This window comes from Hippopotamus amphibius, chromosome 1 (genome assembly GCF_030028045.1).
Source record: "Hippopotamus amphibius kiboko isolate mHipAmp2 chromosome 1, mHipAmp2.hap2, whole genome shotgun sequence".
NCBI lineage: Eukaryota > Metazoa > Chordata > Mammalia > Artiodactyla > Hippopotamidae > Hippopotamus > Hippopotamus amphibius.
In genome coordinates, this window is record NC_080186.1 from 50945078 (window position 1) to 50968651 (window position 23574).

The following is a 23574-nucleotide window of genomic DNA, read 5'->3' on the forward strand; positions in this document are numbered from 1 at the left end:
GAAACAGTGTAAACAACATATACGTATTTTCAAAGTCACGTAAGTAGAGAATTTAGAGACAAAAGATCCTAGATCCTAGGGCTGGCGGTGAAAAGAGCCAGGTTCTACCTGTAAGACCTTGAACCATCCTTTAAGCTCTCTGGGCCTTTTATTCTTCATTTGTGAAATGGAAGTTTGTATTTGTTGATTTCTAAGATATCTTACTGTTCTTGGATATATAAAACCATGGATTTTCAACATTTTCAGCTTTACTTACCTTCTACTAATGATACTCTTCAAATTTATCTGTAATTTAGAACAGAGTTTCACACTTGCCTGTACTCACCCATGTTAGCCCAAGTTTTTAGCAGCTACTTTTCTTTTAGAGCAAATTCAGCTAGTCCAGATTGCCTGTTACACACCAGGCAGGAAAGCTTATTTTCATCTATGTGTGAGGAATAAGAATCTAGAAGTAGTTCTGATTGGTTTACTTCTTTCACTGTGGCAGGATTCCATTTACCACTTAGTCAAGGTGGTAATGAGGGTCTCTGTACCAGGCAACTGTGGCTGCCATCTGGTCGGCCGGCACCATACACTCGGCAGACAGAACCAATTAGTCAGGCCCTACACTTCTCACGAGGTCTTGCTGTGTTTGGTGGCTAGGTGTTAGCCCTGCTGAGCCTCCCATAAGAAATCCCCTTAAATCCTGCGAAAGGAGGGACAAATCATCTCCCTCTGGCACTACAGAGCTAGCAAAGAATCCAGATGGTAGAGGTCCAAGAACAGCTTACCCAATGAACATTCTGCCTATTACAATGGCTAATGCAGAAACAGTACCCCAAATGGGTAGCTTGATGTGGTAGGGAGAGTGTCAAGAAACAAATTTTCATTTATAAGAGAAAAACTAGAGATGACTTAAATGCCCATCAATAAGGGATTAGTTAAACGAGCCATGTTACAGCCATAGAAAAGAATGAATACAGTTTGGGGATTAAGGATCTAGAAGCTGCGCCTCAGCTGTGGCTTTGCCACTTCTCAGCTTTATGACCTGGGCAAGGCACTTAACCTCTTTGTTCTTCAGTTCCTTCATCTGTGATCTGAAGATAATCAGAGTTCCTACCTCACTGGGTGCTTGGGAGTAGTAAGTTAGTTAATATGTGTAAAGAGCTTAGAACAGTGCCTGGCACATATTAAATGCTATCTATGTGTTGGTTCTGAGTATGATTCTCATAGAGCCATTAAACATGATGCTTAGGATGAATTTTTTGAAGCCAGGGGGAGAATTCTTGATATGAAGCTAAGAGACCAGGATAAAAAAGAATATATACATAATGATTTGTATTCGGTATCTATGCATGGAAGAAAGACGAGAAAGAAATATACCACTATTTTTCTTTGATTGAGTTTTAGTTTCTTCTTATATTCTTCTTCCATTCCATTGGTGGACTGATAACCATTCCAAATTATAATCTTTGCAGAGTTCTCATGAGCAAAAGATCACAAATCCACAGGCTTTTATAGTCTCATGACCGAAAACTAGTGAACATCTGAGTGATTTAGTAAGGGCTATTAAAATTATAAACTAAAAATAGTTATGTTAGAGTTTACTGCAGATTCTAATTCAGGATTCTACTAAAATATCTGGCTGTCACTTCATACTCGGCAGTACTGCAAAACTCCTCCATATATCCATTTAATTGCAATTTCAGCAATTTTTGAAAATAGTACTTTGTTATCAATGAATCATTAGTTTGTCTTGGTTTGGGTGCAGTTTTTGATTGCTGCTACTCTTGCTATTTAGTTACAAATTACTAATCATTTAGGTTTATCACTATCAAGTTAGTTTGTTGTGAATTGTTTGGTTGATTCTTAACAGAGTGCAGTGATGTATATTTCTATCAAGATAGTTTAGGGCTGATAATTTTTTGATATCTAGACATGATTTCATTGGATTTTGGAAAAAAAAATTATCTCTTCCTGTAATGTTAAAGCAGACAAATCCTCCCCCTCAAACACACCCCAAATCTGTATGTGTGGTGACACATCACTGTATAACTATCACTGAGTCACGCATAAAGTAAGTTGACCAATTCAGTTAGTGGTCAGCAAAGATGCAGTATACAAAATGACCTCAAATTCATTTTCAGGTTGAAAAAAATGATTCTAATTCTATCTGATGCAAAATGTATTAATATTACCATTAGTATAACTGTGTGTTGGTGTGAATCTATGTTTCCAACTTAACTCCAAATTTTCCTAGCCAGTTACCAAGAAAAGTTCAGGTACTGTCACTCACTTTGCCATCCAGAAGTCTGCAATGGAGTGCTCCTGTTAGGAGTTTCTGGTTGTCCTCTGGGTGCTTGCTCTCTTCCACATCATCTGGGTCACGATTGATTTGATGATCTGTGGGATTCGTAGGAGCTGGAGGGTCTCTGCTCATTTGCTTTGCAATACCAGTCACTGATTTCTGGAGCACTGTTTGAGTATCTGCCTTCAAGTTCTCATTCTCCTTGCTGTGAAGAAACAGTTTTGCACTTCTGTTACTCAGGGCAGACTCTACCTGCACTAGGCTGGCCTAAGAAAAGGAAGGTGTTAGTCTGGAGGTGGGAACCTTGGTAACTCAGCATGGTGGAATGAAGCAGTAAACGTTGATTATTTGTCTAGAGATCAGTTAACATAGAGAGGCCATGGCATTCTCTTCTCAGGCTTTATCATCTTCATATTCGTAATCTACCCATCTGCTCCAAAACCCTTGCTGTACGAAATGGTAGTGTCAAAGACAAACCCTACATATCTTTCTTACTTACAAGTCTGATAGGTATTTTCAGTGTTTGCAGATTAGAAAAGGAAGAAAGTCAAAGCAGTTTGCCAGCTCCAGTTCTGCTCTGTGTCTCTCCTTAATTGCCTCACTGTGAAGCTTCTTTTTCTCTCAGTAGTCCTCCATTTAATTTTAATATTAAATCAAGAAAAGAAAATATAACCTGTGGGAATGACTCAAAGAAATTTAAATAAAAAACAAAAATCTAAAAACTATTCAACTTTGTTTAATAACTAAGGATTTATAAGTCAAAACAATTATACAGCATTGTTTTAAATATAGAAAACTTTGGAAATAAGAAACTCAAATGTTCAAGGTCACATAAATAGATATAATTCTTATAATGGATGACCAGACTAAACATATTGAGTCAGGAAGCTGAAACTTTTTAACTTAGTAAATCAATTTTTAAGAATGTGTACTAAGGAAAAAATGCAGAAAAAGAAATTTTTAAAACTTTAAGTATTTAGTAATAGATGGATATGTTAAGTATTTCATTCTATGTTCATATGAGAGAATGTAAGGAGCCATTAAAAGAAGCATGAATAACTTTAATGACAAAAGAAAATGTCTAGTTATACAAATAAATGAAAAATATAATTATCTCAACTATATAAATTCATACATAAATATATCTGTTTATGTGTGAGAGTATATAATATATCTAGAAGGAAATATGTCAGAAGTAAACAGTAAGTATCTCCTAATAGAAGTTAGGATATTATATTATACTATATTACATCATATTATATTTTATAAAACGATTATTCTAAATTTCCTACATGAGAAAATGTTATTTTATTATCAGGAAAAATAAATTAAAAAATAGCTGTGCCTTATGCTTAGAGGGTTGTATAAATTTTAGCTGTTGTTACTGACACAGTGAAAAGAACCCATTTTAAAGCATGTTGTGTTATCTGAGCATAAAACAATTGCTACAATAGTTGATTTGAATAAGGCCAAGATTTGACATATGTATATATTTTACATGAATCCTCTTAGTCATGGCAGCATGAGAAGCAAAGAAGGCTTAGGAAAGAACTTTGAAGAATACCTACATTTACAGAGGGAAGAGCCCTAAAAGGAAATTTAGAGGAAATTGTAGGTAAGGTAGAAGGGAAATCAGGAGAGTGTGATCTTGGCAGGAAAGTGAAGAGAATGTTTCTGGAGAGAGGACATAGTCAGCAGTAACATGTGCTGCTGAGAAATGTGAGTTCTGAAAACTTTCTGTTGAGTTAAGCCATAAGGATATTGTCAGGAAGCTTGATAAGGGGAGCTTCCTGAGGTAACAGAGGTGGACGCTAGACTGAAGTGGGTTGAGGAAAGAGAGGGGACAAGGAAACTAAAGGTAGAAAGTAGAAATACCTCTGTGAAGAATTTTGGCTGCACGCGAGGAGAGAGATGGGGTGGTGACTGGAGTGTGATGTTGGGTTCAGATAGGGCTTTATTGTTATCATGTTTATGTCCAAAATATTCAAACAGCTCATACAACTTAACAACAAAAAACCGAACTGCAAAATGGATAGAAGACCTTAATAGACATTCCTCCAAAGAAGACATACAGGTGGTCAGTGAGCACATAAAAAAATGCTCAATGTTGCTAATTATTAGAAAAGTGCAAATCAAAAGTATGAGATATGGGGGAGGGAGTCAAGGAAGGGAGGGAATACGGGGATATGTGTATAAAAACAGATGATTGAACTTGGTGTACCCCCCAAAAAATAATAAATAAATAAATAAAATTAAAAAAAAAAAAGTATGAGATATCACCTCACACTGATCAGAATGCCCATCATTAAAGTCTATAAATAACAAATGCTGGAGAGGCTGTAGAGAAAAGAGAACCCTCCTACGTTGCTGGTGGGAATGTCAATTGGTGTATCCACTATGGAAAACAGTATGGAGGTTCCTTAAAAAACTAAAAATAGAGTTACCATATGATCCAGCACTCCCATTCCTGGGCATATACCCAGACAAAACTGTATTTCAGAAAGATACATGCACCACTATGTTCAAAGCAGCACTATTCACAATAGCCAAAATATGGAAACAACCTAAATGTCCAACAATAGAGGAATGGATAAAGAAGATGTGGTACATATATACTTTGGAATACTACTCAGCCTTAAAAAAGAATGAAATAATGCCATTTACAGCAACATGGATGCAATTAGAGATTATCATAAGGGAAGTAAGTCAGAAAGAGAAAGACAAATACATATGACATCACTTATATGTGGAATCTAAAATATGGCACAAATGAACCTATCTACAAAACAGAAACAGACTCACAGATGTAGAGAACAGACTTGTGGTTGCCAAGGGGGAGAGGGGTGAAGGAGGGAAGGATTGGGAGTTTGGGATTAGCAGATATAAACTGTTATATATAGAATGAATAAACAACAAAGTCCTACTGTATAGCACAGAGAACTATATTCAATATCCTGTGATAAACCATAATGGAAAAGAATATAAAAAAAAAAGAATGTCTATATGTGTATAACTCAGTCACTTTGCTGTACAGTAGAGATTGGCACAACATTGTAAATCAATTATACTTCAATAAAAAAAATTAAAAAAAAAGAAACTATAGACAGTAGGGACTTTAATATATTTAAATGAAGAGCCAACTGACCAAAGAAAAGGAGAGGATATCATTAATTAAATAAGATGAACCCTGACAAAGTAAGATGGGATATTGCTGAGAGAACAGAGGCAGAAATGAAACCTCAGGGTGGGGAAGTAGGAAGATGGGTGAGGGTGTAGGCAAATTTTAACATTTGGTGACAGGAGCTGACCAAATTGCTGACAGCTTGAATTTTCTTTTTGACATACAAGGTATGGTTACCAGCTGGGTCTCAAGAAAGGAAACGCTGGGGTAAGAAGTCTGAATTAAGGGCATACAGCTTGAAGTAGCTGATATAAAGAGTAGAAGGTAGCTGATCAGAAAAAGAAGGAAGGTTGGCTGGGCTCAACTGAGTGACCACTGAAGGTTGAAGACCATGGATTTTGCAGTACCAGTCAGAGAGGGCACATGCCCAGTAGTCCTTGCAGAGATGCAAGGAAGGCAGACAGCGGGACTCGTCCAGGGCTGGGGCTTTGCCAGACAGGTGCAGTCAAATGGCAATAGAGCAAAATGGGGATATTAGAAGAAGAGTGTATATTTAACACATAGTTCCTGCAATGAGAGAAGACATATACGGTCCCTGTCATCAAGAAATTTAATTTCATTTGGCTGTCCAAAATTAACAGAAATAATAAGGTTAACAACTTGTATAAACTTACTTCCAGAAGTCAGGATAGTGGTTACCTTTGGGGGGAGGTATAAAGTCCAGAAGGGAATATCAGGGGGGCTTCTAGGATTTTGGTATCATTCCATTTCTTTTTTTTTTTTTTTTTTTGAATATCATTCCATTTCTTGATCTGGATGTTTGTTGCAAGGGTATATCACGTCTTTGAAAATTCAGTGAATGGTATACTTATGTGCACTTTTATGTATTACATAGGTATATTTCTATAAAGTGTTAAAAGAAATTGGCATAAAATTTACATAAATAATATGAAATATACCTAATTGGTATGTAAATAAATGGGAAGTGAACGTTACAAAGAATCAGTGCTATTTGAAGTTCCTCAGAAAGATAAGTAACTATGGTTTGCAACAGTTGCAAAAATAATAGTATTACTGAGTATTTAGCTATGTGACAGCCACATTATAGACATTTACAAACATTTGTTTATTGACTCTTTAGATCAGTCCTATGGGTAGGTGTTCATATCATTCTCATTGTAGGATGAAGAAATTAAGGTTCAGACAGTTTACATGATTTGTCCAGCTCTACATGGATACATCCACATGGTCTAAGTCTTCTCGATTGCATCTCGATTGTTCCAAGTGCCAGTAGAGTCAGGAAAGGATCCATAGAAGTTAGGGAATATGTGAGGAACAGAAATTAGAGGAGGAGGCAAGAAGGAAGTGTAGGATTTAAAAGCAAAAATGGTCCTGGGACAGAAGGTTAACTCTTCTGGATGAAGGCAAGGGGGATAAATCATCTTTGCTTCAATCGCCTTCAAAATCTCTTTGTGGGCAGCCTCAGGACAGAATTGCCTGAGAAATGTGAAATGTAACTGCCTGTTGAAACAGCCACAGTAGATGTAAAATCAAAAATAACCTGTTAAATCTGTTCAAAGTGAAAGCTGTTTTTAAAAAAAAAAAAAAACAAACAAACAACATACATAGCACTTTAAAATTATCATGAAAAAGACTCCCCAGCTGAGAAACGGCATGTGTTTGCTGTTAGCACAATTCGTCAACACACATTGGTTGTAACGTTGTCCACAAACCCACTGTTCTTTCTTCTAGGCTTGTGTGCTATCTACCTGCAGTATTGTAAACAGAAATTTGCCATTTCAAAAGAAGGAAAAAAATGCCATCAGTATTATCTTGGAAGCAAGACCCAGCCAGCTTCCTCATATGTACTTCTAACCTCAGCTGCTGCTCTCAGGGATGCTGTGAAGAGTTTAGTGTCATCTGGGAACTACAGCAATTAGGGAGGATGACAGTATTGCTGGATGATAAATAAATGAGGAGAAAACTGTCCAATTGTTCCCTTTCTCACACTGGGCTTTTCCTGCATAGTAGCCCTTTAGTGCTACCCTCTCGTAGAGCTCAGAGTTTAGAAGGAAACATTGCAAGGGCGTCTGGTAGCATCCTCTGCCCAAAGCAATGTACAGATCCCACAGTGGCCCCACCTCCCATGCAACTCCATCTCACTAGATCTCACATTTGATTTGGATTGCACCCCTGCTGAGAACATCAAATCACAAATGGCGGACCCAGGGGGCTCAGCAAAAAGGTCACCAGATGCCATCTTAAAGGTCTGCCAGCCTTGGCAGAGACTCAGTGCTGCCATTTTCCAACTGCGTACCATCTAACAGGCCTCAAACCCTCTGGAGAAGACGGCCCAGAGTGTGCCAACATGGTGAATGGGGATCTAATTTCAGTAAATGAAAGCATGTTCTTATTTGGAAGTAATAACAAATAATTGGCACAACCAGACTTTTCTCTTTTAAAAAGGCAACAACAAAATAAAAAATAAAGTGGGACTGGGGAGAGGAGTGCGGCTGAAAATCTCACCAAACTCCATGGGGAAGCTGAAACGTAAAGCCTGTGCTAACGCAGCAAATGCTGTTGTGATAAAGCGTGAGGGTTTTTTCCTCTATTTTTTTCTTTTGTTTGTTTACTCCATGGAGCCATCCATATAGTATTACCATTGACGTTTAGTCTTCAGAAAGATTCTTAAAGTACTTGAACTCCCAAACCTATGCCTGAATTCTTCCTTTGTCATTGTAATTATGCTAGCTAACACATCCTAAATGCTCATTGCTATGCATTAGCCACCGTGAATACGTTCACACAAATCCTTTCATGTTATTCTAATAATCCTGAAAAGCAGGTATTATGATCATCATTGTTCCAATGAGACAACGAATCATTAGAGAAATTAAGTACATTGCTCATTGATAAACTGATCATAAGTAGAGATCTAGAGCTCAGACCCAGGTCTGTAGCGCTCCAAAGCATGTACTCCTTCCTCCACATGTCTCCTCAATTTCACACCCATAATAAACCAATTGGCTACCGGTAAACAATAAGATTTTGATTCTCTTTTAAAATGTTAATGAAAAAATAACGTATATAAAAATACCAAGTCCATCTTCCAACCTAAGCATAAAGTCCCTCTCAGAACACCCAGATGGCCATCCTTCAACTTGGTTTGTATCTCCCCAGAGACAAGGGATTCATAATATTCCCCAAGTTACTTCTAAGGTATCTCATTTTTCTCTTGATAGCACTGAGCCACATTCTGACATCAATGAAAATAACCAAAGTGCAGTTTTCATGGAATTTGCACTATACTACTTTACAGAATAAAAAGAGTTTCTCAAATTAGGGCCATTTTGGCTGCAAAATTAGTAACCAGTTCAATCATCAATTGTTCTTTTTTTTTTAATTTTATTTTTGGCTGCATTGGGTCTTTGTTGCTGTGCACGGGCTTTCTCTAGTTGTAGCGAGCAGGGGCTGCTCTTCGTTACAGTTCACTGGTTCAGTGCACTGGTTTCTCATTGCAGTGGCTTCTTGTTGTGGAGCATGGGCTCTAGGCATGTGGGCTTCAGTAGCTGTGGCATCTGGGCTCAATAGTTGTGGCTCACAGACTCTAGAGCCCAGGCTCAGTTGTGGCACACGGGCTTAGTTGCTCCGTGGCATGTGGAATCTTCCCGGACCAGAGCTTGAACCCGTGTCCCCTGCATTGGCAGGCAGATTCTTTTTTTTTTTTTTAATTTTTTTAATTTTTTAAATTTATTTTATTTATTTATTGGCTGTGTTGGGTCTTTGTTGCTGCACACGGGCTTTCTCTAGTTGCTGCGCACGGGGGCTAGTCTTCATTGTGGTGCGCGGGCTCCTCATTGTAGTGGCTTCTCTTGTTGTGGAGCACGGGCTCTAGGCATGTGGGCTTCAATAGTTGCTGCACATGGGCTCAATAGTTGTGGCTCATGGGCTCTAGAGCACAGGCTCAATAGTTGTGGCTCACGGGCTTAGTTGCTCCGTGGCATGTGGGATCTTCCCAGAGCAGGGCACGAACCTGTGTCCCCTGCAATTGGCAGGCAGATTCTTAACCACTGTGCAACCTAGGAAGTCCGGCAGGCAGATTCTTAACCACTGCACCACCAGGGAAGCCCTCACCAATTGTTCTTTGGTATGATTTAACTTTTTCCCCCCTTTTTCTTCTTTTTTTAATTGAAGTATAGTTGACTTACAATGTCATATTTGTTTCCGGTGTACAATATAATAATTCACTATTGTTATAGACTTCACTGCATATAAAGTTATTGTAAAATATTGGCTATATTCCCTGTTCTGTACATTTCCTACACGTTTTATACCTAGTAGTTTGTACCTCTTAGACCCCTTCATCCATTTGCCCCTCCCCCAAGCCCTCTTCTCTCTGGCAACCACTGGTCTGTTCTCTGTATCTGTGAGTCCCTTTCTGTCTTGTTATATTTGTTCAGTTGTTTTATTCTTTAGATTCCACACATAAGTGAAAACATACGGTATTTGTTTTTCTTTGATTTATTTCACTAAGCATACTACCCTCCAGGTCCATTCATATTGTCATATATGGCAAAATCTCATTTTTATGGCTAAATAATACATACCACATATATATATATACCACATCTTCTTTATCCATTCATCTGTTGATGGAAACTTAGGTTGCTTACGTATCTTGGTATTGTAAATAATGCTGCTATAAACATTGGGATGCATATATCTTTCCGAATTAGTATTTTCATTTTCTTCAGATAAATTAACTGACAGAAGATGATATCCCAACATACCTACTCTTCTGAAACCTTCTTTTTACACGTAAATCCAATTCTACAGCATTAGACGTATTTATACCATGAATGTTTTCTTCTATTTTACTTGTTTTTCAGCTACGTGTTACTACCTTCTGAGTCAGGGTTACTGTGAGGATCCAATCCACTCACTGTCTTCAGAATGTGTTGTCTTCTAAGATCTCATAGTTAAGTGGGGAAAGCAGACATTGAAACAGAAAATTATAGTGTAATGTGATAAGTGAAAAAATAGACTGTGAAAACAGAGATATAGTGTCACAGAGGGCTGACACCAAATCTGCTAAAGAGGAATGGAAATGACTCCATGAAGGAACTGCTTTATAAGATAGCAGCTGAAAGAGAAAATAAGAGGTGGGAAAGTATTCCAGGTAGAGTGAAGGGCTTGTTCTTGGAGAAAAAGCCAGTGATTGAGCTTCAGACCACCTGAGGAGGGTCAGAATTGTGCACGGTGCTAGATAATAAGACAGAAAATTGGGCCGCTCTGAACTTATTAAATCAGAATTTCTGAAAGCAGGACAAGAAAATTTATATTCTTATCAAACATCTCAAATGATTCCTATGTACACTAAAGTTTGAGAAACAGCAGAGAGAATGAAAAAGGAAGGTCTTTTCCACAATTGTGCAAAATGTACACATAACTTCAGGTAGTGGTTAAGGACGTGAGCTGTATGTCCAGGAGACCTGGTTTTGAGTCCTAGCCCAAACATAACTTGTGCGACCTTTGGTAAGTTACTTCACATCTCTGATTTTCAGTTTCTCATCTGTGAGATTAGAAAAATAATAAGATAAAATGTATAAACTATGTAGCACCAAACCTGGTTCCCATTCAGCCCATGACAAATGGTAATTTTATTTTAGTCCTAAATTAAAGGACTTTATCAACACCTTTCTCATCACCCACGTACAGAAGGGATGCTCTTTCCTTTGGATCCCCCAAACTTTCTTTGTTGATAGGTAAAACTAAAGCTCGAAGGATCAATGTTTCATAGTTCATAGGAACTGAGGAAAATCTATTTTAAAAGAAAAAAAGAGAGAGTTAATGTAATCTCTTCAGCCATCTTGTAATTTACTAATGATAATAAATGCAAGTTATGGAAATCACCCACTTAAAAAAAAACAAAGCAGATTAATTTGTATTTAAAATCTGCTCTGATAAAGCACAACTCTTTGCAATCACTTTCCTTAATTTCATAGAAAAAAACCTAAAACGTCGTATCCAAGTGTCCTCAGGTGAATTATATCCAGGAGCTGTGCAGATTGGGTTGTTTTTAAATCTTTGGGCCAACAATTTCAACTATAGGCTTGAAATTTAATGTCCTTTGCACTTTTATTCTCCTGTTTCTAAGCAAGATGATTGTGCAACTGCCTGGGCTCTCCACCTATTATCTCCGTGCTTTAAGGCACAGTTCTGAGCCACGCCTTCTATCCACACTCTGAGAGGATGCAGCACAGACAGTTCTCCTCTGTCTGTAATACCTTCTGGATACATCCACAGTGTCTCTGGGAACGAGGAGCAATAATGATTGCTAAGTGATTTTGTTTAATTAGGTCGAACTAAATCAGGGGTATGTAAAGAGACCATGGATTTGAAAAGTCTCCTGTAAGAAAGGAGGGGAGGAATGAATAAGCAGAGCACAGGATTTTTAGGGCGATAATACTCTATATGATACTATAATGATGAATGCACGTCATTATACATTTGTCCAAACCCATAGAACAGACAACTCCAGGAGTGAACTTGAAGGTAAACCATAGACTTTTTGTGATTACGATGGGTCAGTGTAGGTTCATTAACTGTAACAAATGCACCACTCTGGTGAGGGATGTTGATAATGGGGAAAACTACACGTGTGGGGGCAGGAGGTATATGGGATATCTCTGTACCTTCCTTTCAATTTTGCTGTGAACTTAAAACTGCTTTCAAAAATAAAGTCCTAAAAACAGTATACTATATAAACATAAACCTGTGCTTTCTCAAAATTATAAGTGGTTAAACTACATGTGGCAAGGTATTATCTCTTTATAGAAAATTTGCCTATACGTACACAAGAATTTATGTTTTGTTTTGCTCTTAAACCAAACTTAGATTATACAGTTTTGTGATCTTTTAAAATTGTTCCCATTGTCAATATAATGTGGATACCTTACACATCAATGTTTATGTCTCCACTAGAACATTTAAAGTGTCTAGATAGTATTTCATTGTACAGATATACAAGACTTTATTTAACTAGTCCTATATTATTTGGGAACATTCACTGTCCCCAAATTTTTACTAGTTTAAATATTGCTTCTCTGCTGGATGTTTTCCTTTTCTCCTGCTTCCTTGCCTCCTCCTCCACTCTGAGAAGCTGACCTCTGCGGACTGATCAGCTGGTCAACTTCCATGTCCTTTGATTCTGGCCCTGGTAGGAGATGGTTCTCCCTGCAACAGTGCCTCAAGCTACTTGTGTCTCTTGCCCAAAGGTCACTACTTTTCTCCAGGTGGCCTGAGTTACAAAAATGCTTCCACTGCAGTAACATTCCCCTCTACCCATCTCTGCAGGCCCAGGGCTGGTAACAACCTTGTAGCTGCTCGCTCATGATTCCTGTACTATATACCTTGCAGTTCTTTTACTCTTGTAACCAAATCCTCCTTGAATCATCCTAATTTGAGTTATGTAATCTGTTTCCTACTGGACTCAAGCTTGTATATTCTTGTGTAAATTTTTGAAACAAAACCATTACATCTACCCAATCTGCAGAATTGATTCATAGATGGCAATTTTATGCCAAATTACATACACTTTTAAGGCTTTTTATAAGTATACTTAAAAGCAAATAGCATATGAGTACTCTTTTTCCTAAACCCTTGTCAGCTCTGGGTATTTCCTTTATAAAAGCATTTCCAATTTGATGGGTAGAAAATAGTCTCTCACTGTTGTTAAAATTTCTCTTAACAACACTTTTATTTCTTTCATTCAAGAACTCAGGTTGAATTTCCCATCCTGCACCCCAACCATACATATACCTTGTGTTCATTTTTATTGCTTCTTTTCTGAGCTGCCTGTCTAGATCTTTTGCCAATTTTTGAAACTGGGCTGCTCATCTTTTTCCTATTGAGTTGTAAGAGCTCTTTATACATTGAGGATTAATTTTTTTCCTGTTGTATATGTTGTAAAGTGTTTTTTTGTTTGATTTTGCCTTTTACTATTTATTATATTTTTGGAAATGGAGACACTCAAACGGTAAGGTAACAACCTTTACCTCCTAGTCTCAAGATTTAAGATCAATGGGCACCAGTTTTTTATGATATTGATTTGACACTCACATAAAGCTGTATACTCTTACTTAAAGCTTTATGTCTATGTCCCGCAGGGCTGGGGGCATACGTCCACAGCAGTATCTCATGCTCCTTTGTATTTCTCACAGTGCCTAGAATAATAATAATTTAAATCCTATTATAGGAGATTAATAAAAAAATGCAGTGCAAAGGGCATAGGAGAAGTATGATTTTTAGCTTACTTGTGAAAACATAGACAATAGTTTGTGCTCTGATATCATTCTGTTTTAGAGAGAGATTGAGTTCATGGATAGTAAGGGAATATGTAGTATTACATAGTGAAAAATGCAATAAACAAAGATAAGGTATTTTAATAGTTATTTCTTAAAAAAAAGAATAAGTAGGTATTTGAATTTTTAAATCACAAAGGTTATCCAGGTGTTTATCCAAAGTTTATATGTAGGGACTATAATTGATTATTGCTACCATCTCCTGCCTGGATTACCATAATGACTCCCTAAATGGTCTCTCTCATTTTACTGATGTCTCTTCCAGTTTATCCTCCACACAGCAGCCAGAACCATCCTTCAGGAAGCATAAATTCGACCGTGTCCTCCACTGCTCTCAATTTTCCAACGTCTTCCCATTCTACGTAGAACAAATCCAAAGTTCCTGCCACGGACCACATGGCCCATGATCTGAGCCCTGATGGCTTCCCTGACCTCACTTCCTACCCCTCCCCTGTTCACTAGCTCCACCAACACTAGCTTCCTTGCTGTTCCTTAAACACACCAAGAGGCTTTCTATTGGCTGTCCCCTCTGCCCAGAATGCTCTTTCCACAGCTATTTGTCTAGTTTACTCTCTATGTAGAACTGTGGAGGCAGGAGGATGGTGATGAATACCGGTGGTATCACTTGGTACAGACTGGATCTCATGGATGGAAAATCAGCAGCTACATGGCTGCCCTGATCTCTGGGTGCTGTACTCCTGGAAAGTGATACTGTGGCACTTTTTATGAAGCAAGCACAAGGTGACCTTGTACCAAAAAAAAATCTGCTTGGGCTCCAGGTGCTCAACTTAGGTGCTGTTTGTAGCCATTGTTGGGAAAGCCAAATGTCCAATAGCTGGAGAACTTGGGGTCTGTGAGAAGTTGCAGTCTTTTCTTCTGGGGCAGGAGAAGGAAAAAGGAACTACTAGTTTTACAGAAGGCTGGAATCTGGTGAGCAACATCCACTGGGATAAAGTTGGGCTAGTCTTAGTAGCCTACTGCTAGATAACGATGGGTAAGTCTCATTGGATAATTCTGACTCGTCTTTACACAGTTTCAGTTAAATGTCATTTGCTTAGAGAGGCCTTCTGGGAACATCCCTTGTGATTCACTTACCCTCATGACCCTCTAGTTTTCCTCATTGCACTATCCTCCCTTGAACGGTCATTGTTTATCTGTGTGTTGTATGTCTCCCATCACTAGAACTTTAGTTGCTCTGCTGTGTCCCTAAGGCTTGACACTTAGCAAGTACTCAAGTAATGTTTGTTCATTGAAAAGAGGTCAATTCCATATATGCATTAATTTCTAAAACTGTTAAAATTAACACTTTAAAAGAGTTCAAGAAATTCAAAAATATTGTATTAATATGAAGGGTTTTGAGGGATTAAAAAATGATAGAATAAGGGCTCCAGGAGAGTCATGTGGAAAAATATCAGAATTTTATATTTATTGGCTCTAAATATCAATGTACATTATTACAAACATTTGCTATTCTTTCCCATGAAAAGTCGGAGTCAGCTTTCCCTGTGCTTAACAATTCTATACCAATAGCCATGTAACTATGGAATAAAATGCTTTGGGTCATTGATTCTTGGCATTGGAAGGAACTATAGAGGCCAACTTTATTCACTGGAAGCATCTATACTCACAGGAGTTTCTTGAAAGGGACCCAATTCCTCTTTTATTTAACAACTCAATTCCCAGATTCTATAAATGTTCCCTAGGCCACATGTCACACCCTGGAGCTTCCATAACGCCACCCCTTTAGTGCTTGTACCTTTAGTGTGCCAGGATCCCTCCTCAAATGTGGCATCCAGGATGAAACATAGTCCTCCCAGGTCACAGGCCCAGTTCTGAGTATGATGCCCCACCCCCATCCCTCTATCTGGACACCTTGGGCTCATGCTGAGCTTCAACACAGGTGAACAGGGGAAAACCCTCCATTTTATCCTCCACGCTGCTCTCCACTACTATCACACACGTCTGGTCATCACATACGTGTGAGTTTTCCCCATGCCAAGCAGTTCTTTGACATCAGCTGAGGGTCCTACATTTCAATTCTGTTCTGACACTATCTACCTGGAGTTAGCACAGATGCCACAGGGTTAGGGCTCAGTCACACAAGGCTGCCCCGCCCCCTTCAGGTGTCAGTCACAAGTACAGGTTGTTACCTATGTTTCTGACAGGCTGGCCGTAAATCAGGGTTCCTGTGATTCCCTCCTCAGGTTTGACTAACTTGCTAGAGTGCCCCACAGAGCTCAGGAAAACCACCTACTTGCTAGATGACTGGTTTACTGTAAAAGGATACAAATCAGGGACAGCCAGATGGAAGAGATGCAGAGGGCAAAGTACACAGACATAACACCCTCCCAGCACATAGCTGTGTTCAGCAGCCCCACACTTTGGGGATTTTTAGGAGGCTTCATCATGTAGTTATGATCAATCATTCACTCAGTCTCCAGCTTCTCTTCCCTCTGGGAGGATGGGGTGAGGACTGGGGCTGAAAGCTCCAAGCTTTTAATCATGGCTTGGTTTTTCTGCTGACCAACCTCCATCCTGAAGCCATCCAGGAGCCCATCGAGAGTATCCTCATTAGAACAAAAGACACCTCGTCACTCAGGAAATTGTAAGGGCTTTAGGAGTTTTGTGTCAGGAACGAGGGCCAAAGACAAATAGAACAAAAGATACTCCTAGTGCTCTTATCTCTTAGAAAATTGTGAGAGTTTTAGGAGCTCCATGCCAGAACTGGGTGGGAGCAGAGACCACTATGCATCCTTTTTTAAAATTATTATTTATTTATTGTTTGGGCCACACAGTGCGGCTTTCGGGATCTTAGTTCCCCAACCAGGGATTGAACATGGGCCCTTGGCAGTGAAAGCACGGAGTCCTAACCACTGGACAGCCAGGGAATTCCCAGAGACCAGTATGTATTCTATTACTTCACAGCAAGTAAAGCCCAAACATTAATTTTATATAATCACTTGCATGTTCCCTTATCTAAAGACATACTTTGCATGTATTTCTCTCGATTTTTTCTTTTTGGTTTTAGCTCATTTTCCTGCCAAGTCTTCCTAGCATTCTACTACCTACCTGTTTACTAAAGTGATTTGTCTGTCTTCCTTCAGTTGGGGATTAAAAAAATGTTGACTAAGAACAGGGTCACCATAAATCCTCTCAACCTCTTTACCACCAACTCACTGTGTTTACATCCATTGCTCAATCACTACCAGGTTGGTATGTCACTTATCTTAATACTATTCAGTCCGGAATTCTCTACCTTATTTCAGGACTTTGTGCGAAAACTGTCCCTAAGGACTCACTGAAATTAACAAATCCTATGCTTTATGATTCCCTTCATCTGCATTCCAGTGATGTCATTGAGAAAAAGAATGGGGCCAGTTTAGCATGCTCTTAGTCACCATACATCAACCCTTAGTGCCCATCACCTTTGTGTTTTGTTCTCACATCTAATATGTTTTATTCTTTGGCCTGCAATTCTGCCAGGGATTGTTCACAAGCCTCAAGTTTTGTGATTTCATTACCAACTTTTATCTCCTTTTACAGAATGAGATGTTTGTCTCAAGTCACCTGACATATCTTCTTCTGGATCAGCGATCAGATTACTCATCAGGGTTCCATAGTAATATCCTTTTGTTTTCCCTTTTTTTTTCTTCTATTTTTTAATTGGTTATCTATTTTATCCATATTAGCTTATATATGTCAACCCCAATCTCCCAGTTCATCCCGCCTCCCACCCCTGCTTTCCCCCCTTGGTGTCCATATGTTTGTTCTCTACGTCTGTGTCTCTATTTCTGCCTTACAAACTGGTTCATCTCTACCATTTTTCTAGATTCCACACATATATGTTAATATACGATATTTGTTTTTCTCTTTCTGACTCACTTCACTCTGTATGACAGTCTCTAGGTCCATCCATGTCTCTACAAATGTCCCAGTTTCATTCCTTTTTATGGCTCAGTAATATTTCATTGCATATATGTATGACATCTTCTGTATCCATTCGCCTGTCAGTGGACATTTAGGTTGCTTCCATGACCTGGCTATTATAAATAGTGCTGCAGTGAACATTGGGGTACATGAGTCTTTTTGAATTATGGTTTCTTTGGGTATAGGCCCAGCTGTCAGATTACTCATCAGGGTTCCATAGTATATCTTCATGCTGTTTTAGCAACATGGGCCTTTAGACTTGGATTTAAAGCACTAAGTATTGTCTTTATAAAAAAAAAACAAAAATAAAGTGGGACCCAATGAAACTTAAAAGCTTTTGTACATCAAAGGAAACTATAAGCAAGATGAGAAGGCAACCCTCAGAATGGGAGAAAATATTTGCAAACGAATCAACAGACAAAGGATTAATCTCCAAAATATATAAACAGTTCATGCAGCTCAATATCAGAAAAACAAACAACCCAATCAAAAAATGGGTAGAAGACCTAAATAGGCATTTCTCCAAAGAAGTCATACAAATGGTCAAGAGGCACATGAAAAGCTGCTCAACGTCACTAATTATTAGAGAAATGCAAATCAAAACGACAATGAGGCATCTCCTCACACTGGTTATAATGGGCATCATCAGAAAATCTACAAACAATAAATGCTGGAGAGGGTGTGGAGAAAAGGGAACCCTCTTGCACTGTTGGTGGAAATGTAAATTAATACAGCTACTATGGAGAACAGTATGGAGGTTCCTTGAAAAACTAAAAATAGAGTTGCCATATGACCCAGCAATCCCACTCCTGGGCATATACCCAGAGAAAACCATAATTCAAAAAGACACATGCACTTCAATGTTCATTCAGCACTATTTACAATAGCCAGGTCATGGAAGCAACCTAAATGTCCATCAACAGATGAATGGATAAAGAAGATGTGGTACATGTATACAATGGAAGATTAGCTGTAAAAAGGAATGAAATTGGGACATTTGTAGAGACATGGATGGACCTAGAGACTGTCATACAGAATGAAGTGAGTCAGAGAGAGAAAAACAAATATCATATATTAACGCATATATGCAGAATCTAGAAAAATGGTACAGATCAACTGGTTTGCAAGGCAGAAACAGAGACCCAGATGTAGAGAACAAACATATGAACACCAAGTGGGGAAAGCAGGGGGTGGGGTGGGGGTGGTGGGGAGGTTGGGGTGGGATGAACTGAGAGATTGGAATTGCCATATAGACATTACTGATAAGAAAAAAAAATATCAAATTGTACACTTTAAAGAAAAACTTAAAAAAAACAAAAAATGTAGCACTAAGTATTGTCTTTCTAGATCTTGGCCTCCATTGCACTCTAATTCATTTACTAGGCTTTCAATATGTACAAAACTGCACTCAGTGCTGAGGGTACAGTTGTGCACACAGAATTTATAGTTAAACGAGGGGACACAGAAACACATTGGAAATTGTCATGGAGTGCAGTAATCCCTAAGAATGCTATGGGAGCCCACGGGGGAGGAAGGCAGGCAAATCTGAGGCTGGTGATGGTGCCATCTGATTAGATTTGCATTTTAAAAAGATGGGTGCTAGCCATACTTGAGAATTGGGCTTCTCAAACTGCAATGTTGCATAGGCCTCACCTGGGAATTGACAACAGTTCCAATTCTGACTCAGTGTGTCTGGAGAGGGGCCTGAGATTCTGCATTTCTAACAAGCTCCCAGGTGAGGTTGATGCTGATGGTCCACAGACCACCCTTTGAGGAGCAAGGATTCAGAGTGAAGGAGTGAGTGAGGCAGGGCGCAGGGCTGGAAGGCTGGTGCAGGGACCTATGGTGATGATGGCACAAACTGAGGGACACCTGGTTTACTCTTTAAAGTTTGTACATTGATCTATTTTGTGAAAAATATGTACTCTAAGTAGGCATTGAGTATTTTCCATTCATTTCCTGTTAGTAACTGTACAGGCTAAATGAAAAAAAGAGGGAGGGAGTGCTATTCCAGTCTTAATTCTTAATAAGTGGCCTCACTTTAAGTCCACTGAGGCCTCGGTTTTCTCCCCTCATCAGTAAAATGGGAGACTGGTTGTTATGGGTTGAGCTATGTGCTCCCCCCCCCCATTTCATACGTTGAAGTCCTAACTCCCTGTATCTCAGAATGTGACCTTATTTGGAAATCGGGTGACTGAAGATATAATTAGTTAAGATGAGGCCATGCTAGAGTAGTAGAGTCGTAAGCCAATGACGGGTGTCCTTATAAAAAGAGGAAATCTGTACACAGACACATACACAGGGAGAAGCAAGGAGAGAGCCCTGAAACAGAAGGATCCTTCCTGAGCACCTCAGAAGGAGCAGGGCTCTGCCGACACCTTGGTTTCAGCTGTCTAGTCTCCAGAACTGTGAGACAATACATTTCTGTTGGTCTAAGTCACCCAGTTTATGGTATTTTCACACAGCAGCCCTAGCAAACTAATAGACTGATTTGTACCTTGAAGATCACTTCTATGTCTGATATACTATCCATCGTTTCCACATATCCTATAAGAAATCTGAACTAAATGTGGTTACATGAGATTTCTGTTTTTCCATCAATTATTAATTTGTAATTTTTATTTTTAAATCCAGATTTTCCTTTTAGAGACTTCTTCCTCTTTTGGTTTTTACTTATGTTTTTTATGTAGATTTCCCTTTCTTTTCTTTCTTTCTTTCTCTCTTTCTTTCTTTCTCTCTCTCTTTCTTTCTTTCTTTTTCTTTCTTTCCTTCTTTCTTTCTTTCTTTTTTTCTCCTCCCTCCCTCCCTCTCTCTTTCTTTCCCCTTCCTTCCTTCCTCTTTTCCTTCCTTCCTTCCTTCCTTCCTTTCTTTCTTTCTTTCTTTCTTTCTTTCTTTCTTTCTTTCTTTCTTTCTTTCTTTCTTTCTTTCTTCTTTCCTTCCTTCCTTCCTTCCTTCCTTCCTTCCTTCCTTCTCTCTCTCTCTCTCTCTTTCTTTCTTTCTTTCTTTCTTTCTTTCTTTTTCTTTCTCTTTCTTTCTTTCCTTCTTTCTTTCTTCTAATGGGCTCAATTGATTCAACCCAAATAAAACACCTTCTTGAGGCCCTGACTGAAGGGTGTAGATGTAGCATAGCTAAAATGTTTTTTAGAGTCAGACTTTGGGACATGCAAAGGCATGATAGTGGTGGGTCTGTCCTTACCTCAGCAACAAGAAGCCTCTTGAGAGTTATTTATTTTTGAACCATGCAAGAATATTTTAGGAAAGCTTATTAACTGTCCTATGTTATTCCAGCAAAGGTAACATCAAGTCCATAGAAACAGAAGCAACAAAGTTTATCTGAATATTTAAAAAATAACAATTTTTTATTGTCTGTGTCACAGAAGAAACAGAACTGTGTCTTTTATTTCCAATTAATGTAGCAGATGTAATGTACTCTTATTTCCCAAACCTAAAGTTTAAAGAATAAAGAGAAATAAATATAGGCACCTTCTTTTAAGACAGATGGAATTTTTCTCTACTTTAAAAGGACAAGGACCCTTCCCCGAGCATCCACCCTCATTAGGAAGGTATTAGACTCTGATACCCCTGGAAAAAGGAAGGGGTTGTGGATGAAGGGGTTAAACAAACAACCTCAAAGAGGAATGGAAATTAGTAGAAGACCAATGTCTTCCAGGTAGGAGAACTGAGCAAGGCATTCCAACTGACCTTATTTACTTTTTTGGACAATGACTGGAATTTGTCAAGATCAGCAGATCTTGAAATAATCACTTATCTCATCACAGTATCTTAGTTTCTTTATCTACAAAACAGAGATAACCTGGCATAGAATACAAAAGGGATGGCAAGTGCTTCATAGAAAGAGATTTGATTTGTTACTTAATGTCTTGTATCCATGGAAAGATTTGCTTCAATATTAACAGCAGAATCATTTATTAAAGGATGCTGAATATATTACTAGGCACTGGAAAGGTGTTCACAACAACCCTACTAGATAGATGGATTTTATCCCCACTTGATAGCTGTAGAATCTGATGCCAGAGATGTTAATTCACTATCTCAATGTCAAAAGGCTAGGAAGGCACAGAGCCAGAATTCAAACTCACATCTCTCAGGTCTTTGGGGATCCCAAATGCATGGCTCATGTGCTGCAAAGCTTGCTTCCTATGCCATGGCAGGCATTACTAATTGATTACAGTACTCATTTTGCAATCTCTTGAGGCAACAGTACTGATTGGTGGGAAGGCAAAGCCCGTTTGCCCTTCTAAAGCCTATACTCCATAACAGTAGTCCTGATGGCCTCATCTTCAGGGATTCTGATTTAATAGGTCTAGGGGTGAACCCCACATCTTTATTTTTAAGGACTCTCCAGGTGATTCTGATGATAGCCAGGGGCGGTGTCCATTGCTTTCTGAACCTACTTTCAATGAAGCTAGATCTTTTTTTTTTTTTTAATTTTATTTTTTTGGGGGTACACCAAGTTCAATCATCTGTTTTTATACACATATCCCCGAAGCTAGATCTTTTTGTTAGTCTGTTTGGTCTGTGGGTTTCTGAAATGGAGGAAGGAGCTAAGGAAACCATTTTAGGAGGGAAAGGCAATTATGGACTGGCTGCTATTTATGGAATGTCTACTAGATAGAAGGCTGGGCTAGTATTTTCTTTTTCTTATGCAAACCACCAAAACTCTGGAAGGAAGAACTGGTCATACTTTTCTGTGCCAAACATCTAGTGAGTTTTAGCAATATATGAGTGTCCCCCTTCAAATGTGACTGTGGTGAGTTTGGAGGAAGAAAACCCTCTTAATTATGTTCTAAGAAGCCCCTATTGGAGGAGTATGGAATATGAAGAAAAGTAAGTGAAACTCCTACAATTTATGATTCATTACTAATCCCACTCCTTTAATCCATAACAAATTGAGTAACAACCTTCCTCTTTCCCTCCCCCCCCACCCCCAAGAAATTACATGTAGTAGATCACAAACCTGATGAGGAGAAGCAGCAATACTCCATTAATATTTATAAATGTCTCAAAGCTTATATTTCCCATCTATTTGGAAAATCAGCCCAAGTAATTAAGGAGTATGGGGAATTACAAAGATGAAAAATTCAGGAAAACACTGTGCATAGAAGTTATCAACACTATTTTACTTTTACTGTTGCATCTTAATGACTTAATTTTCCATGGACGGCATTTTTAAAATGTAAATTTCTGGATTAAAAAAAAAACCCCAAACTTCATTATCATCCAAGCAAAACAGATATTTTTCAAATAGTAAACTTACATCTTTGGCTTCTCCACAAGGTATCGGAAGTGTTTACTTCCAATGATTTTCACCACCATCTCAGGCATCGCATCTGATCCACAGGCAGTCTTCCAAACTGAAGACATGATTCTCAAAACCTCTTCAAATCTTTGGGGATGGAAAATAAGTAAAACTCTTCCTCTGGATTTTCCACTAGGCAACTGTAGCATCCTTGTCAATAATAACAAGACCAAGTTGTCACCTATGTTAATATCTCACTTAATATTTCTAATAAAAACATGAGTCAGATCCTCTTAATTACTATTATCATTCTTATCTTACAGTTGAGGGAACAGGCATAATGTAGCTAAGTAGCTTATCCAATATGACATAACAGTAATTAGCAGAATTGGGAATCCCACCTAAGAGGTCTGCAAAACTGGTTGATAGCCATTTGGTGACTCTGCCCTCCTATACTACAAATCACATGATGGGATTCTTGTGAGGTCAGAGAGGAAACCAGGGCTTTAAGAGAGACATGTGAAGAACTCAAATTCAGTTTAGAAGCTCAGTTTCCCCATTTGTGAAACCAGCATAATTCCAGTTCTGCTCTCTGGATTTAGAGATAAACCAATAA

General features: G+C 38.6%; 1 protein-coding gene across 1 annotated transcript in view; it reads right to left on the reverse strand.

The window, feature by feature from the left end:
- Positions 1–23083, reverse strand: part of C1H1orf87 (chromosome 1 C1orf87 homolog) — an 80158-nt gene extending 57075 nt beyond the window's left edge. Inside the window, exons 1-2 of the mRNA XM_057710548.1 lie at positions 22977–23083; positions 2276–2492 (exon numbers count right to left, since the gene is read on the reverse strand). Coding sequence (XP_057566531.1) covers positions 2276–2492; positions 22977–23083 — 324 coding nt within the window. The remainder of the gene's footprint in view (positions 1–2275; positions 2493–22976) is intronic.
- Positions 23084–23574: the final 491 nt, after the last annotated feature.